At 47.5% G+C, this 19362-nt stretch overlaps 1 protein-coding gene across 1 annotated transcript; it reads right to left on the bottom strand.

The window, feature by feature from the left end:
* Positions 1-4225: 4225 nt before the first annotated feature.
* RP1L1 (RP1 like 1) lies at positions 4226-17500 on the bottom strand (the record flags this gene model as incomplete). The annotated part of the gene is made up of 3 exons (XM_080796304.1): positions 4226-9387; positions 10954-11095; positions 16892-17500. 3 exons carry the CDS (start codon positions 17498-17500, stop codon positions 4226-4228), a joined length of 5913 nt encoding a protein of 1970 aa, XP_080652430.1.
* Positions 17501-19362: the final 1862 nt, after the last annotated feature.

The following is a 19362-nucleotide window of genomic DNA, read 5'->3' as shown; positions in this document are numbered from 1 at the left end:
TCCGAATCCCACCTCAGACACACTGAATCAGAATTTTCTGGGTGGAACTGTCCACTTGAATGAAGTTCTCTAGGTGGAAACCCAGGCCTATGATTTGTTTGGAAATCTTTCAGGATGCGTCCCCCTCCAAGCTGCACCTGCCTGGACAGCTTCACAGGTGAAGGTCAGGTTACTTTCCCCCCGGACCCCTGAGAAGGGCTTTTGATGAGATAAAGCCTAGGTCTCAGGGACAGACTCAGATGCAGGGGAATTGAGGGGAAGAGGAAGGTGGATGGGCATACAGGTGAGGTGAGCACAGGTCTGGTTACAAGGCAGTGCATTTGCGGCTCTTCTCATTCCTCGGCAGGGCCTCTTTCAGCTCTGGGAAGGAGGAATCTGAAGTAAGATATGGTATCTGGTGTCAGCATGGCCACTTATCTCACCGTGTACTTTAGGCAATTATCTTTTTCAGGATGGGTCTGTCTTCTCACCTGGGAAAAGAAGCTGGACCGAGTCAGTGATGAGCCAGCTCAATAGAACACTGGATACGTCTGAGAGCTTGACAACATAGCTGTGCTGGGGCTCTAAGTCAGACAATAAAGTCAGAATCTCTGGGCACGAGTCCTGGACACGGGGTATTTGGTTCTCAGCCGCTGAAAGACAGTCCTTTTGAGCTAGAGCCTCTGATCCCCACCGGCTAGACAAAAGGATAGAGAGAACAGCTTGGCTTCTTTCACTAGTGTTCCCTTCTCTCTCCAACTTACTTCAAGGACAAATCCCTGGCTGGAAATATTTTAAGGACTTTGACAACCCTTTGAGTGACGAATGAATCGGGTTTGGAATCAGGGATTCGGGTTAAGACTACAGGCATGCCAACACTTTCCCAAGATGCTACGTATCAGAGGACTGAACCCTGCTGTGCGGCATGATCACCACAGTGAGGAAGGGTTGGGGAGGAGACATGAAGAGCTCCACCTTCCGGGATGGCCCTGAATTCTCTATCTCCGAGTCAGAAGAAAACACAGAGTTTTCCATTAAAACAACTTTTAAAAGATAAAGGGCAGAAATATTTGGGAGCTTAAGGGAGGTGAGTTTGTAACTAAAAGGAGAATCCCACGGAGAGATAATCCTCCAGCTTAACTTATAGCTTTATGAAACCAGCTTATCTCCAGCTCCTATTATCTGTATGTAAGTAGACCATTACTAAGGACATAATGCAATCAGCTGAGCAAACCCATCCTATCTAATTTACTTTTCTAAGTCTTAACTATTTTGCAGTAAGTTCATTCAACAAAGTGTTGATCACCTTTAGTTAATTTATTTATTTATGGGGCTGAATCGAAATGAAGAAAATATGATACGGTGGGGAAAGGACAGGGACCTTAGACTCCGAAATATCTGTGTTTCAATCTTGGCTTTATCCCTAAGGAGCTGCGTGAGTTCGGAGACGTTTACGTATGTCTTCTCTTTTGCGGTTGCTTCATTTGTGACACAGGGTGACAGTGTGGACTTGCCTCTTTCACAGACATGTGAAGAGTATACATACAGAGGCGCCTGGGTGGCTCAGTGGGTTAAAGCCTCTGCCTTTGGCTCAGGTCATGGTCTCAGGGTCCTGGGATCAAGCCCCGCATCGGGCTCTCTGCTCAGCGGGGATCCTGCTTCCTCCTCTCTCTGCCTACCTCTCTGACTACTTGTAATCTCTGCCTATCAAATAAATAAATAAAAATCTTTTAAAAAAAGAGTATACGTACATGTAATATGGTCACTGACACATAACAGACTTTGAAAACATAGCAGGGCTAATGAAAATATTTCTATTTTCCCAATGTGAGTACAGTGAAGTTTCGTGTGTTAGCTCATCCACTTTTCAACAGTGCAGTGAAGAAAACAGTCCTTTCACGGTTGAAACTGAGGTGCTAGTGCTGGGACTTGAGCTTATAGGCCATGCAACTCCAAATCCCATGCTGTTGCGTTCTCAGGATCAGAGACAGACAACACCATTTTCATGAAGTGCCAGGTCAGTGAGTGCTAAGGATGGTTGTCTCTGTCATTTGGGCAGGTCAGATTAGGAAACACAAATGAAACATTTATTAGGGGGATGACTGGGGACCTCAAGCCACAGAAGAGGAGCATGGTGTATATGTCATGTCAACTAACAGTGACAAGTTCTGGACAACTCTGCATGTCACCGTATTTTAAAAAAGCTCACAATACAACCTGTTCCACTGAGGGCTGCTGGCGAGGGCACCAGTGTGTATGTGTGTGTGTGTGTGTGTGTGTGTATGTGTATTTCTAATGTAAACACTTTGAAGAATCACCTCCACCAGGGGGCCGAGATGGCTCAGTTGATTAAGCATCCAGTTCTTGATTTTGGCTCAGGTCATGATCTCGGGGTCCTGGCTCTGAGTCAGACTCCATGCTCAGTGTGGAATCTGCTTGTCTCTCTCCCTCTGCCCCTCCCCACTCTCTAAAATAACTAAATAAATAAAATCTTAAAAAAAGAAAAAAAGAGAAAACCGTACAACAGAAAACTTTACAACACATCAAATTTTATTAAGAACATCTCCAGCACTTAGAAACAGTAGGTGACTGCAGGCTTGAGGACCCAGCCTACATCCAACATTCACTTATTCTTAATTTTTTACTTTTTTAATTTTTACTTATTTTTTATTAGTAGTATTTACATTTTAACAACCGGGGGCAATACCTGTCCTTGTAGCATCAACTTCCACTTTAATAATTCAGAATACACAGAATGGTCATGTAGGAGCAGGAATGCTGGTGAGAACCAGTCAAAGAAATTCTGCCCCATCAGGAGCTCCCTACTCAGACAGGGCTTGGTCAAGGCTTGATGTGGAAGGACGCAGAGAAAGGGCATTTTTTTAAATCTCAAAAATGATAACTAGAATATTAACAAAAAATTATAAAGGGCACATGTAAATAAGTTCATCAAAAAAAAAGCTAGGATCTCAGTTGAAAATGGGCAAAAGGCATACATATAAAATTTATATGCAAATAGCTTCTTAATAAACATAGAAAACTCTTTAATCTCACTAGCAATCAAATATGTCAAAAATAGTACCACATTAAAATGAGGTACTATTTTTTGCCCGTAAAATTAGGAAAAGATTTCTCATTTTAAATGGTTATACCAAATACTGATGAGTGCTTGGTGGGTCAGGTGATGTAAATTAGCACAGACCTTTAGAAAAGCAATTTGGCAGCACGATATCAAAAGCCTCGGAAAAGCTGATATTTTTGGTGAAGTAATTCTGAGCCTGAGAATCTATTCTAGGGAAATCATCTGCAGTTCGGGCAGAGAAATGTTAAGGAAAAAAAAAAAAAAAAACCAAAATAATGAAACCCATCTAAATGGTCCACACTAGGGAAATGGCTAAGTAAAGTGTTTTATATTTGCATAATAAATTATTCAGGTACTAAAAATAGTTTTATGAAAAAAAGTTAAGTGAAGATTTTGAGATAAATTGGGGGAAATTCTTGCATTGTTAAAGAAAAAAAAGAAGTATATAAGTATGACTTCAACCATAGAATCATTAGGAAAAATTAGGAAGGAACTGTAGGCAACTGCTACATTAGTCATCTCTGAGTGATGGGACTATGGATGACTACTTTTCCTTCTTCCTGCTTTTTTTGCCTTTCCCAATTTTTTCGTTACCAGTATGTATATTCATGAATATGTATATGAATTAGGGACGTACACTTGGACTTTGGGGCTGAGACCAAACTTGGTCCAATGACCCTGAATTTGTCTGTATCTTCCAAGTATTCAAATCTGCAGAGTCACCAAATATATTTAAGACTAGAAAAAAAGCACCTCAAAGTCGAATGAGGTGAATGCCAAGAGAGGCCAAGGAGAAAAATAACTGGAGATCAATAGGGAAAAGAATGAGAGCAAAAAACAAACACACAAACAAAAACTCTCCTGGAACATTTCCAGTCAGTTTCATCCTCTTGGGTTCAGCAGGAAAATGGAGGGGTCCAGTTGACCTGGGATAACAGGGCAGATCTGAGATAACCCTCCTTCACACTGAGCATGGGATTGCCCAGCGGGGCCCTGGGAAGCTCCAGAATTTAGAACCCAGGGGCAGTGTGGTGCGGCTGTGCCCTGTGGCAAGTCCTGACCTTTCTCCAAGCTGCTTGCACATCTTCAGGGGACCGAGCCTCGCTCAGGTGTGTAGACAAATGTAAATAAAAACAGACTCATGACCGCCTTGCCGCTGGAGCTCTAGAAATCTAAGTCATCTTGGCCCAAGCCATCTGTCCTGTCCATGGTGAGGTTTTTAAACTTCATTTCTGTGAAAGTAGGAGTTTTAACTACCTTCTCAACTTCTAGGCCAGAGGTCTCACCTGCTGCCTGCTCTGGAGTCCTTGGGCCAGAGGGGGCTCCTTCTTGCTCAGAAGTGGAGATTTCTGGATACATGCCTGTGACTTTTCTCTCTGAACCAGGGACTCCCTTGGACTCCTCTTCGATGCTCCTCATGTCTCTGCTCACAGGCTTTTCTTCAGAGCCTTTCTGAGAGAGCTGAGAGCAGTTTCCCAGAGATGATATGTTGGAGGAAGTGAGACCTGCTTTCCAACCTGACCTCTGGCAGGGGCTGTCTCCACCTGGGGTAGAGGGCAGTGCTGGCTTCCCCTCTTGATCTGGGCTGCTGTTTCCAGAAGTCTCACCCAGCTGACCCTGTTCAGAACCAGCCTCTGGGCTACCTTCTTTCTCCCCTTGGTTTCCTCCCCCCGACTCTGATTGCCCCTCTCCTTCAGTTTCCTGGGCCTCTGAAGTTTTGACACCATCGTCCTGTCCTCCTGGACTTGGGTCATCTCTTCCTGAGGCTTCACCTTCCAAACTGGTGTCAGCCCCGGAGCCCTCTTCTGTGTTTTCTTCCTTTCCATCAGAGCCCTGCTCTTCCGCCCCTGCTCCCTCTGGGACACTGCCTCGCTCAGCACCTGCGATCCCTTCTCTCTTCTGAGCAGTTGCCTCCTCCTCTCCCCCTCGGTGGTCTCCATCTCTGCCAAGGGTCTGGCTGCTCTCACCCTCATCCTGCTCCTCTGGCCCAGGGTCCTGGCCTAACCCCAGCTCCAGGCCTCCATTGGACTCCTGGATTGTCCCTGTCCCCAAGGGGTCCACCTGAAGCGTCTCCATCCCTCCCTCCTTGGGGGATGTCTTTGCAGCCTCCCCACTAGCACACCCTCCTTTCTTCTTCTGCAGAATATGCTGCAGGTCAAAGGCCTTTTTGATGGGTGCTCTGGATGTCCCTGTTGTGTCCTTTGGGGTCATGGGGATCACTTTCTTCCTTATGCATGCCTCACAGGGACAAAACTCTTCCCCCTCAGCCTCCCCAACCAGCCAGGTGCCCAGGGTTCCGCTGAGGGTGGACGCATCCTCCTCCGTGGGGAAGGAGCCGGGCCCCTGGCTTCCAGCCTGCCCAGAGAAGGCTGAGAGGTGCCGCAGGCCCTGGAGGCGACGCCTGCGCTGCTCTGTCTTCAGAGACAGCTCCCACCAGAGGGCTTCCCGGGCCGGCGTCTTCCCCCCTGCCCGGCTCTGGATCTTCCGAAGCTCATTCTCAGTGCTCTCTCGGAGCCGCCAGTCCAGGTCCTGCTGCAGCTCTGCTACCATCTGGTCCAGCAGCCGGTCATTCTGCAGACTCCAGCGGGCTCGGAGCTCAGCTGTGGCGCTGGCAAGGTGAGCCATGAATGTCTTCTCCATCTTCCTCAGCAACCTGGACACCCAGAGGGGGTCAGGGTCCAGAGACACTCTGCGAGCCCGAGACGAGCTCCTCTCCCCAGGCCCTTGGGTGTGCTTGGCCTGGGTTTGCACATGGCATGGCTCAGCTGCTTTGGGCAGCTTCTCCAAACCAGGCTCCATTTGGGGACCGCTGGTATTTGGATCCCTCTCGCTGAGGCTCCTAGGGAGCTCTGTGGGTTTCTCTCTTTTCCCTGAAGGGCAAAGTAGAGTGGAGGCAAGGTCTCCCCCTGCTTCCTCTTCCTGCCCACTCTTAACTTCCTGGGCTCCCTCCCCATCCTGAGAGTTGGCCTCTGACAGTTCTTGGCCCATGACTCTTTCCTCTTCTGGGAATCCCTGGACACCCTCTCCTTGCAGTGCTGCTATTTCTTTTTCTTCTCCGACTTTCTCTAGCAGGGCCTCCTCTTCTTGCATTGTGTTTTCAACCTCTTGGTCCAGGTTATGTCCCAGAACCTGCTCCCCACTATTTCTCTCTGCCTCATCTTTTCTGCTGGCACAAGCCCATGCTTGGGAATTTGAAGAGGCTGTGGAACCACCTGGCTGTTGGTTTCCTTGATCCTCTTGGTTCTCAGAGTTTCTAGAATCAGACCTCTGGGAGGGGATTTTCAAGGGCAATGCTATCTTCTCAGGGACCAGGGCACATTCCATGGCACAGGGTCCGCTGCCCTCCCCTGAGCCTCCAGAACCACTGTGGACATCCACACCAGATGAGGATGTCGGCGTGAAGTCCTCAGTCATGATGTCAGACCTGAGGCCTGGCAGAGCCTGGCACCTGCCAAGCTCCCAGAGCCCCAAGTCCAGCTCACCTCGCCTGAGGTCACATCCCGGCCACAGGGCCTGGAAGGTGCTCAGGAGCTCCTGGTACCGAGGAGAATCTATGAACCTCTCTTTGCCAGTGGGAGGCCCAAGCTTTTCATCAAAGAAGTAGAGCCCAGCAAGACAGGTGATAAGGGCCTGGGCAGAGTGGCTGAGCCTCCTGCCCACTGTGCTGGACACTTCAGGCAGGCTGCTGGGCCGGCCCTGCTTGGATCCCATCAGTACCTTCATGATCTGTATGGATGCAGAGACCTTATGAGGTAGCGCACACTGGCCCACATGACAGTCTGCAGCCATGCCTTTGCCTGCTCCAGCCTCCCTGGGGTCTTCTGAAACTCCATTACAAGGAAGCCCCTCTCCTGACTTGGGATCAGCATCACCAGTCATTGCAAAGGCTTCATCTGGTTCTGCTTTCTCGCTGGTGGCCCCTTCATGGGACAGTTGTCTGACCTGTGTTGTCTCCCCTAGACATTCTGGGGAATGTTGGTCCACAGGGTCCTCCTTGGGGCCTTCTGGGTCATCCCCTGCCACATCTGTGCTCTCACCCACCATCTCACATTTCATGGGTATAGGCTCCTCTGGAATGTTGCTCAGCCATTCACGGACTACGGCGTCTGGTGAGGCTTGGGGCAGAGCACCCAGCACCATTCTGCCATCTTTCTCTTGCCCCTCTAGGCTTTCCCCTCTACCAGTAAGCTTCTTCCCCTGGTATATTCTCCCAGACCTGGGGCCACAGCTGGAACTCCCCCTTCTCAAGGCTTTGACTGCTTTCCCCATAGCCTCTGACTGAGAGCCAGGGGGTTGGGGGCACCACGCATCAAGCATTCCCTCCCCCAGCTCTCTCTGACCTGGCCTGCAGTCAGCCCTGGGGCTGCTGCTACATGAAGGGTGTTTCTTGACAAAAGGCCATGTTCTTGGGGGAGTGGGACAGTATCTGCTGCATGCCAAGGAGACCTCAGAGAAGGGCCCCGGGCTTCCCAGTGGCTCGGAGGTCTTCAGGGCCTGAGACTTACAACTGGGGGTCCTGTGGAACAGGGATGTGCTGATCGATGAGCAGCTGCAGCCTTGATGGGCTCCTGGCACCCCTGTGTCGGGCTGTCCAACTGGCAGAACGAAAGGCCAGGAAGGCTTGGGAATGCTGCCCCCTGCCTTTTTGTCTAGACCATCAGCTTGGTTGCTCAAAGAGTCTGATGTGTTGGAACGTGTGGGAGCTGATGAGCATGCCCTGAACTCAGGGTCCCCTTCAGCCTCAGCAGAGGGAGAGTATGGGGGGTAGAAATTGGAAGCACAGTCAGAGTTGCTCACAGGGGTAATGAGTGCACTGCTGACCCCCTGTGCATACTGGGAATGAAGAGAGGCAGAGAAGGGCGACCCTGTATCCTGGGAGGCCTGGTTCCTGGTACTGGGTGAGCTTGCTGAAAGGGGTGGTGCTGGGCCATTTGGGCAGCCCCTGCCTCTGCTGGGAGGTCCTGGCATTTGCCTGGGCACAGGTGAGTCAGGTGGGCAGTGGGTATGCCTTCGGCTGTGGTGTTGACTGGGGCAGCCTATCTGAGCCCCTTGGCTGAGACCAGAAATGCTGGGTGAGGACAGAGCACTGGCTCTGCCCTTCTTTCTTCTCTTGCCTGGGACTGAGGTGCAGGCAGAAGGTGGAGAACAGCCTTCTGCAGTGTCCCCAGAGCCAGAATGACCTGGAGCCAGGGGCAGTCTCATCCCAGACCTACCCTTAGCCTGGGAGCTCCTGGTACCCTGTCCATTCTCTTCTGCCTGGGAGTCCTCATTCCTCAAAGACAAGGGACTCACCGTGGGAGGACTGGGGACTTCCCCCTGAATGGCCTTTGGCCGGGAAGTAGTCATGGCCCCAGTCTTGCTCTGGCAGCCCTGGTGCTGTTCGCTCCTTTCACTAGACTCCTCGTGAGAACCAGCACTCCCTGAGGAGTCAGAAAGAGCACCTACCGTGCCTCGGGTCTGGGGCTTCAGGCAGCTGTGGTGGTCCCTGCTGCCGTGCCCTGCTCCCTGCGGACCTGGGACCTCCCTAGTCCGCGATGGGCCATCAGCTTCCCACCCTGCTCCCCTCTGGAAGGCAGCCCCCGAGGCTGAATGTAGGTCACAGCTGTGCACGCTGCCCTCCAGAGACCTGGAGCAGCAGGAGGAGTTTGACTCGGAGTCTTTGAGGGGTCTGTCGCTGGAGGCAGGGCTGACGCTGTCCTTGCTGTTTCTTTTCCTTCTGGTGAACCCTTTGCTACAGGGCCTCCTGGAGTGTTGGGTCAGTCTGGATCTCCTCCGAGAGGCCATCCCCTCTCCCTGGGTGGAGTACAGGGGGTTCATCCAGATCTCATACCTGGACCCTGGCTGCCACAGGCCTTGGCCACAAGCTTCTTCACATCCTGCCTCACAGGGCCCCTGTCCCTGTGCCTTAGGTTCTGAGGAGCCCCCAGGTTGGTCCTCCCACACACAGTGGAGGGAGCCCACCTCCCCCAGGACAGGGACCTCCTCACTGGCTGCTGTGAGGGCGCTGGCCCTCCCCACCCTCCTGGACCATAGGAGTGCGTCCTCACCAAGTAGGTGGAAGCGGACTTTCATCTCTACAGACAAGCTGCCATCTTCGTTCATGCGGACCTTTTTCTCAACATCGTCACTGGCCACCAATGGGCCAAGCTGGGCAGGCATGTCCTGAGGGTGTCCATCATGAGCAGGGTCCATCTGAGCATGATGCAGGGACACCGGGGGGTCGCTGAGACCAGACCTCTCTGATAGCAAGGAAAACCGCTGTGACCGGCTGCCCGACCTGGACCTTGAGTGGATCACACTCTGCTTGGCCTTTGGCCCCCAGCTTCCTGGCACACAATGAAAGTACGAGAAAAGAGGAAAGACAGTGAGCTACTAGGGGGAGCTTCAGGATTGGAGAATAAAGACTAATCATGAACATTTCATCACCTAAACACCCTGCCTCCCCCAAAACCACAATGTAAGGACAAACCATTCTAGAATGAATATCTAGTCTGTAATTTGGGAACCAGCTTTGAGATTAACTTCAAGTCTGAATTCTGTCTCAACTCTGCCACTTCCTTGCTGTGTAGTTTTTGGCAGAGCCTCTTTACTGAGTTGTAAAATAATAATGGTAGGTTTGTTTTGATGAAGCAGGGTAATGAAAATAAAACTTTCTGCAGAGCTGCTAGCACAAAGTATGTTCTCAATAGACAACAGAGTTGGCAGGCAGAGCAGCAGTGCCCAGAGCGAACTCCAGGTCTGACTCGTGCCCACCCCCAACACAGGAAGCAAAATCAATAAGATGCTGCATAGGCACCTGATTGTAAACTGCAAAATGCTTTGCAATTATTAGTGGTGATTTATCATCCTAACACTCATCAAGCTTTGGGGTGATAAATGATTGCAGGAAAGGACCTGGACACACAATACCAAGTCCTGATAGTCAAGCCTGCATTTCAGCCATGAAAAAGAAGAAAAGGGAGCCCTTGAAGGAAGAAAAAGTGATCCCAAGTAATAATGAAGCCCTTAGTGCTTTCTCATTTCATCTCCTCCTGCTTGGGAAGAGGAAGGGGCTAGTGGAGGCTGAGCCTATAGCCAGCAAAAGAACAGATCCTTCCACTTGAGTCCTTCTAGACAGAAGATTTCACCAAGCTCTACTCTTCCGTAAGCACATAATGAGATTGGGAGCTCCTCCAAAGGGGGGCTCTGTGGGTAAAAGGTCTTTGTACCTCTAGCACCTGGCATGCAGTAATCACCAAAACCATTATTGTCATTTCTTAGCAGCTTTTCACAAAGGATATTATTTTGTTTATTCACCAAATTGGCCCATTTCCATTCCAATAATTTTACTGAAAATTTCAACCTGCAGTTGTTAATTATGCCTTTAAAATAATGTGTTTTTGAATAACAACACTTATACTCTGGCACATAGCAGGCTTTTTGGGGAGATATACATACAGTTGGATCAGTTGGATGTAGAGATTGATGAATAATTTGAGGATTAATGATTATTGTTAGTTTTAATCCATTTGGCTTCTATTGTTGCCTAAGGGAGTCATGAAAGATTCAGATGCCACATACCCATGGTCCATTGCCTCCATAATGTCATGTCCACCATTGTCCTTAATAAAGCTTATTTTAGATCCTAGAAACTTAGAGTTCAAGATCTCCTAATCCCTATTCTTTTTAAATACCAGACTCCCCTCTCTCACACACCAGTCAAATTTCAACCCAATTAAGGTCGATGGCAGTAAGAAAGAAGAATAGGCAAGGGTGACCCAAAACAACTGGGATACATAAATATTGGAGCCAAAAGGCAGGTTTTTAAAATTATCTGGAAGGGATATCTGCCTAGTCCTACCGAACCACTCTCCAGTGCAAACAAAATTGGGGAAACTCTAAAACTAACTCACCGGTTTTTTTTCTTGGAGTCTGCCCAGATAAAGTTTCAATTCCATATCTTCTAGAATCTTCCATTGCCAGAGGTTTGAAAGACTCATAGCCAGCACATACTAGCACTGAGGGACTGTGGATCAGACCCTTCAGAGAGTCCACCTGAAGAAGGAGAGTATTGAGTTAGGAAGCCTGGTTTGCAGAGCTCATCTACCCAGGAGACATAGGTAGAGGAAGAATCCCATCACTCTGACCCTTTGCTGAAGTTTGCACACCTCACCCCAGAATTCTGATCCTATCCACTTGCCATAATACCTCCATAACTAGCTGGGGGCTTAGGTCCTATCACCATGACCTTCCTCTCTACCTATACCTCTCCGTCCACCCACTATAAGTCTTGTGGTTTAGGGGTTCTTCTGGATGCCTAAGGTGGAAAACACCTCAGGAAGTCTTTGGCCTGCTTCCCTGCCCACCCTTGCAGCCTCCAGAACATGTATTTTTTTTTTTTTAAGCAACCAAAGCAAAAGGGCCTCCAACTTCCCTATGGAAATCTGATTGACTATCTCACTCATTTCCCACAAAGAGTTCTCTCCTGGGTCCAATCTTTGTTTTCCTGTATAATATTGAGCCCATCACCTCTGCTTTCAGCCCTTCTGGAACAGAGAAGGGCAAGGCTGCTCTCTGTACAGGCTCCTCCAATGATTCCCTAGGCTCCAGACCAGAGGATTATGCCATCCTTTCCCACCTACCCTAGGACATCCTGGGCTAGATGCTGAGCTTGCATTCCAAGAAACAGGTCCCTGTTTTTAGAAAAATTTCCATGGCTCTGAGGCCCCTATGGCACATGTGAGACTATGCACTATTTATGACATTATATTGTAATCGGCATTGTTGGGGGATTTAGTTTCATCTTCAAAGGGCTGAATCTGTTCTTCTTTATTTTCTCAAATTAGGAGGGTATGTTCATTAACAAGAAATGAGAAAAAGAGAACTCTTGCATCCTCTCCCCACAAATGACACTAAATTAGCTGTCCACCAGGTCTTTCAACCTAGTTAATTAGAAGTTTCTTTCAAACTACTAAGCATGTTTCTTTGTTGATTTAGAACTCTAGTGCATCACAAAAATACAAACATAAAACAAGTCTACCAATTTATAGATGTAGTCATACTTCTAGGAAATCAGACTTTCCCAAGGGGAAGAAAAAGAACTCATGGCTAAATGATGCTCTCATTTTAAAAAGAGGTCAAGATTTAGGATCCACACACAGAAAGAGAGTTATTGAGAGGATATAGAGAGTGTTCACCTAGTCAAGGATCTGAAATCTGAAAACCATGCCACAGCCTGCCCTGGGGAGCAATGAGACCATTTTGTTTACAGAAACTCTAATAGTTCTGCATTAAGTCTATATGAAAATACACTAATATTTTTTCTCCAATTAACTTATTTTTGTACCTGCTCTCTCCATTTTGCCATACCCACTAAACTGTAGCTAATTAAAGGTAGGTACCGAGCCTTATTTTCTGTATCCTCTGCATGTAGCACATGCTGGTACACAGCAAATGTGCCATAATTTAGAAGTTTTCTTACATTATGACTTTGACATTATTAGTGTTGATTCTGTCATTTGCCAGCCATGCAACTATGAGCAAATTACTTAACCTTCGTGCCTCAATTTTCTTACCTATACAAAGGAAGTAATAACATGAATTGCCTTGTGAGTTTGTGTGGTAGAGGTCATGTCCTAGATTAGTTAACCTCTATTTTACTCTCTTTTTGGTGTAATTTCCAGTATGGCGGAGTGTACAAAGCTCTATATACATTTTCTGGACTCCCTTGCAGCTAGAATTCTAACTATGAAATCATTTCTAATAATTAGATGCACTTGCACAAGGTAAGAGAAATGACAGTGAAGGAGAACATGTCTCTCTTTTGCTTTTGACTGTTGCCACACACACACAAAAAAAGTCAAAAGTATGAAGGGGTGTGTGTAGCTGAAATGGCAAAAGCCATACTCATTGTCCCAGTACCTAGTCACCATCATTCTGGTTATCAACAGACAGCAGTAGCACATGACCCGCCTGATTCCAGAGCACAGAAATGGTGGGTTAATACTGAACTCAGTTATTCCAGGGACTTCATCCCAACAACCCACTTGCTTGATTTTGTTAAAGGTATCTACCCAGATGGATCAATTCTGTGATATTCTGGGAATTATTTCCAGAAATCAAGCCTATGCTCCTCCAGCTCTCCAATCTTTAAGCCCAAACTCTCTGTGGTAATTTCTTCATGCTTAAGATACCTACAGAGTTTTCTGTTCCCTATACTGAATCATGACTGATTCAAGGTACAGTATCAGAGATTGTTGCAGGCAATAGAGCCTCAAGGATAGGAGCCTTGAATTAGTCATCTGACCTGATTGGGTTTGAAGGCAGTGATAATCTTGTTACAATGGGATACTGGTGGTCTCTGGCACAAAGTGATAAAACAGGCTCTTGAATGATCACCTCTGATAGTAGAATGCAGCTTAGTGAGAGCAAGACTTTGACCATCACTGGCTGCCATGATAGACCTTTCTAATGAGAATGAGAGCTGCAAGGACTATGGAGTAGGCTGGCTTCTCTGACTTAAAGAAAATGGCAAGCTCAAGGTCTAAACTCTCAGTTCAGGGATAGCCAGAAGACTTGGGTATTCCCACTACTACTATAAAAGAATGTCTTTTCTCTTGTCGCCAAACATCAGATGCAGAAACAGATTCTTCTAGTTGTTGAAATAAAACTGAAATGATTGTTTCATGATCCATCAAGCCATAAAGCAAGTGTGTCAAAGCAGCACCCCATCATCAGGAGGTGGTGACATGGACTAGATCAGTCTCCAAACATTTGAATGGAAGGCATAAGTAATTTTCATGAGTCACACTCCCATTTCACCTGCTTCTGCTGCATTGCCACCTCTCCTGCCCTCCCACCTACAACTTCCTGGAGGAGTTCCCTATGACCACTTAACTGAAGAAGAAAATATTTGATTTTGGGTTTCAGATGGTTTCACAGGATATGCTGACACAAGTCAAAAGTTGACTGCTACACCATTATAGACCTACTTGGGGGCCCATGAAGGGCAGTGAGGAAGGAAAGTACAAGACACAGTGTGATTTGATTGGCTACTTTTCATGTAAGGAGCAATGGCAGGAGGTCCTATGGCAATTCATAGGCAGTGGGTAGCATTTCAAACTGATAATCAGGGCCTTGGACGGAACAAGACTGGAGGATTGGTGACAAGGAACTCTAGAGAAGAATCTAAATGGGTCTCCCAGAATGTGCCTGGAGAATAAGAACATTTGTGTCCCGCTGAATTCCCACCAGGAGGTTATAATCATGTGGACAAATGACTTGTTTTAATGGCTATTAGTCATTCTTTTCCTTCAACCACCTCAAGGTGTGCTCAGTTGGTTCATGAGCAGAGCGGCAAAGTAAACATGAACTAGAAATATAAAGTACCTTATTCATGTGGGTCTGATGCCATGTCTGCTGAGAGTCCAATCTTCCAAGAGCATAAATCCATGCTAAACTTGTGCCCAAACATTTGAGATTTGCAGCATACCTTGAGGTGCTCAGACATCCATCTCATGGGTCATTTCATTTCTTTAGGTGAGAGAAGCCAGCCTACTCCATGGTCCTTGCAGCTCTCATTCTCATTAGAAAGGTCTATCATGGCAGCCAATGATGGTCATTGAACCCCTCCATCAGGAGGAGAGTAAGAAATGTGGATGTGGATTCACTGGAATAGACACTAATTTTGAATATATATTTCCTTCCTTGCCCAAATCCTTCTTCCAGTATCACCATCTGTGGACTTACTGAATACCTCATTCATCATTGCCATAATCCATGAGAATTACTTCTATCCAAAGAACTGATTTCATAGCAAAAGGAGTGAGGCAATGCACAAATACCCATGGAGTTCACTGTGTAGCCATATTCCCATCACCCAAAAGTAGCTATAAATTATAGAACAGTGGATCATCCTATGGGCACCAGCTCAAAGGAATCACTTTATAATGTTGAGGCATTATCTTGTAAGATGTGATATGTGCCCTGGACTGGCAACCACTCTAGAGTATAGTGCTGTTTCTACACAGACAACAGATACCTGGGAATTAAAGGGTGGGAATGAGAACAGCTCCTCTCACTATTACACCTATGACCTAGCTACAGACATTTTGCTTCCCACCCCCAACAACTTCAGGCTCTGCTAGTTTGGAGGACTCTGGGTCCAAGGGAAAATGTTCCCACCAGGAGACACAACAGGGTGTCATTGAAGTTGAAAGTTGAGACAGTCACTTGGCCATATGAACCAACAGGCAACAAGGGGGGTTCTGTGTAGAATGGGTCTGTAATAGGTCTCTCAGAATGGGAGTTTGGATCCTATTCAAACTTGGTTAGGGGGAATAGGATGCTATTATGCAAATAGGGTCAGGGAAAAAGTAATCTATAACCCAGGGAATCTGTTGGGTGATTTCTGTGGCTGCCATATTCAGTGGTAAAAATTAACACAAGAATACAACAACTCAGGAAGGACCTCCAAGGGCTCAGAGTCTGCAGGAATGATGTAGCTAGCACATGCTAGCACATTGTAAATGCACTATAATTTAGATGGTGGAAATGGCCCACAGCCACTCTACCATAGCTATAACCACACTCAGCTGAGGTGTTGACAGAGGGCAGAGGGAACATAAAATGGACAGTAGAAGGAAACCTAATACCATCAATGGCCTTGCACTAGTTTTCTTCACAACTCTGCTAGGCATAAATCAATTTTCTGTGTTTTGCCCTTGCCTCCCTCTAGCACTTTTTATAAGGTATTTTGGTGACTTGACAGTTAAATCTTAGGACAGAGACTACAAAGGTGGGCTTGTGCCCAGAGGATGGATGGTACAGTGCTGATGTCACTCTGGGGATAAGGCAAATGTATTTTGATTGTAGGAAAGATAGTTACATACTTAGGTGGGAATATGCTGCTGTAGCTGCTGCTGGTAAATTTAAGCAGGGGTAGAATAGTGTATGCAGGTGTTAAGTATCGATAGGATTAGATTACGGGAAAACTGTTGATTAGATCAAGCCACCTCCATCCTCCATCCTGTGCACCTATGGTATACATTCATGTTCTGCAGGAGCTGAAAAGGCAAAAGTTATATTCACTAGCCTTCTCCACAGTTCAGGCTGTATGCAAATTGGGTTCTCCACCAATTAGATGCACTTGATCAAGTCTAGGAAAGCAAGGAGGGCAGACACCATCACTTCTGGATTCTGATTGTTATTGCTGTGAAGGAAATGTGTGGGTACCAGGAGGCCATAGCAGCCCAGGCAGCAGGCTAGTCCTGGCACCCCAGTGCTCCTGCATGTCAAGAGTGCTAAGATGCAGCTGTGGCAGTTTCCTGATCCCAGCTTTATAAGCTTGGATGCCACTTCAGAGAAGCATCCTTGAACCCATAATCACAGTAGCTTCAAGCAGGGTAGTAGCTTCCTGCACTATGCTGGGAAGTATTCCTGTAAATCCAGCTTAGAGCTCATGCCTCCAACTGTCCAAAGATTTGGGAATCCCATAATGTCCTGAATTAGAATACTTTCTGCTCGAGGTACTTTGAGGAGTTTTTGTTTTTCGCACTGAACTCTTCCTGAAATAGGTGGTATTGGATAATAGAAGAATTGGATAAGAAAATATTAAAAATGTGCAAGGCACCGTGTCTGGCACTCACTAAGCACTCACTAAATGGTAACCAAAATGCAAATAATAATTGCTTGTTTAACTGACTGCATGTCTCCACTCCTTTAATTTACCTTTAATTAGTAGCAATGCAATCAGTGCCTCTTTTCAAGGAATAACCTCCCCGTTCCATTTAAGTATTTTGATTTGAGGTCCAGAGAGCTTTTTAAAGGAAATAGCATACCTCAACAACCTACCTTTTTCCCACTCGTCGTGTACACCTGCTTCACAGGAAAGTGCAAAAGGTCTGACGCTTTGCTGAGAAAGGCTGTCATGTTTCTTGTATTTCTATGGCTGAGAACCAGAGTCTGCTGGAATCTAGGGTCTCCATTCTTAACCAGCATTATCTTCCCTGGGGCTTTAGGACCCTTGCAGGAAGAGGATGTTCCTGGTGCTTCACACCGGCTTTCAAAATCCCTTGATTGCTGAGTAGACGGACTTCTCCACTGTGACCAACCTGGCCTACTGGGTGTTTTGGGGGGCTTCTTATCAGAGCAGAGGTAGCAACCACCATCTTCCAGCTGTTCCAGGGCACTGAGGCCATGCAGGCCACGGGGTGTGGTGACAGAGCGCACCCCAAAGGAGAGAGGCACACGCTGAGAAAGCTCGTCCATTAGAGCACCAAAGCTCTTGAAAGCGCGTTGGTCAACAGCCAAGCGAACCCCAGCAAATCGGGGATCCCCTCGCTTGAGGAAGGTTATCTTCTTGGCTGGCGTGACCTGGGTGACAGAGGGAGTCCGGGCCATGGAAGGCAGGAGGCACTCACGGTGGCTCAGGGCCTGGGCATCCCTTAAGGTGCTGTTCATGGTGGAGAGGCCCAGGCAGCTGGAGTGGATCAGAGGAGGAGGAGAGTCAGAGAGCAACCCAGGGGAATTTGCATTTCCTCTCTCCCCTTTGTTACAGAGATACTTCTAGACCATCCCAAGTTTGTACCACTCAACTTTATAGAAACTGGTTAATCCCCTTGGGTGGAATAGAAGAAAGCCCAAAGGTCTGGCACCAGACAGATATGAATTTGAATCCCAACTGCCCACTTACTATCTGTGTGATCCAGGAGGTTAGTGACATAAGTCTTGGTGGATCCCACCTGTAACATGCAGCCATATTCACTCCGAATAGTGCAAGTTCTCATCTGTAACCCAGGGGAACTCTCAGCTTTCTGGATTCGTGTCTTCTTGTGCCAGGTGAGCAGAATCCCTTGGCCCCAAACCCCTCAGGGACAGGAGTATAGAAAAGGAGACTTGTAACCCAAAGAGGATGCCACCATGTCTTCTCTTTATTATATGGTGATGTTTGCTTTAAAGTAAAAAGAATTCCCCCTTCCTCCCATCCCTCCAAAGTCTTTGGAAGATGCATGATGGACCCTCTGGGAGAATACCCTGGCCCACTGCTATCAACATGGGGGACTGGGGGCTTAGCCTAGTCTTGATAGGGTCAAGCCCTTTCATCCAACTGTTTGTTTCCATTCCCACCTTAGGGAAGCCCCACTATCTTGCCCAGAGCTTTGGAAAATCCTCCCACAGGAACTCCCTGTCATTGCCACGCTCTGTTCTGTGTACCTGCTGGCCAAGTTGTCCTGAAACCCAGTTTTACCTGGGCATTTCCTATGCTCCAAACCCTTCATATGGTTCCCCAGTGTCTGCAGAAGAAGCTCAGGCTTGTTACCCTGCAATTTGAGGGTCCCTCAGGCTTCCTTCTGGTTGCCCCCTTGAGCCTCAGCTCCTGCTTCTTTCCCACAGGAGTTCTCCACTCCCATCCAGCCTCCTGGCTCCCAGACTCTGCCTGCATGGCAATCCTCATCCTTCTGCACCTGCCTTGGAGTCCCTCCTTTGTGGAGCATGCCTCAACCCTCCAGTCTGGGGCAACCCCATTTTCAGTACAACTTCCCCAACATGTCCTATATCCTGGGTCTGTGTCCTTCTTGGCCAAATAACCCAAGGCTGGGAGGCAAGTCTGTACTCCCTGGGGCTCCGAGTGCCATGCTTCATGCTCAGAATAGATCAGGAATCCAGGAACTACACACTGATTACTAACCCGTATATTTCACAGATCCTCCTAACAATACTTAATCCTGTCAGTAAACTGACACTTGGTGAATTACAGTCAGGTGAGGAGTCTTTCCCACTCCCACATGGTTCAGACCACAGCAGGACCCTCATAAATGTGCACACTGCAAGGAAACGTGGTCTTCCCTGCTGTAGCCATGAGTCTCGTTTATGGCTCAGGATCCCCCATCTCCCTTCCTTACCTTTGCTCTCTATCTTATCCACATTCATCTCAGAAAAACTCTTCTCTCATTTTCAAAAGCATGGTGCACAAAGAGGTCTTATAATCCTCCCTCATCTCTGTTACGAACTTTATAATTAGCTTCTTCAAACTCCTCCCTCCAGACTAATCCCTTTAAGCTGCTTTCCTAGACCTCCCACTAACATCCCTGAAGCTGCCAGACGCAGTTACCCAGGCGTGTCCTCCTGCAGTCCTAACCTTTCTTCCCACTTGATTTCCATTTTCACTTGCGATAATGTGCGTCCTTCCTGGCTGGCCCTTACCGAGGCACTGAGAGGGGAATGAAGGGTGACTGTGTCCCCCAGTGTCACCATGTTCCCAACGTCAATGTTCTGTATTGTCACTGTGTCCTCCGATGTCACCATGTTCCCCAGTGTCACTG

This window comes from Martes martes (assembly GCF_963455335.1).
Source record: "Martes martes genome assembly, chromosome: 2".
Classification (NCBI taxonomy): domain Eukaryota; kingdom Metazoa; phylum Chordata; class Mammalia; order Carnivora; family Mustelidae; genus Martes; species Martes martes.
The sequence above is the reverse complement of the archived record's forward strand: the minus strand, read 5'-3'. Positions and strand labels throughout refer to the sequence as shown.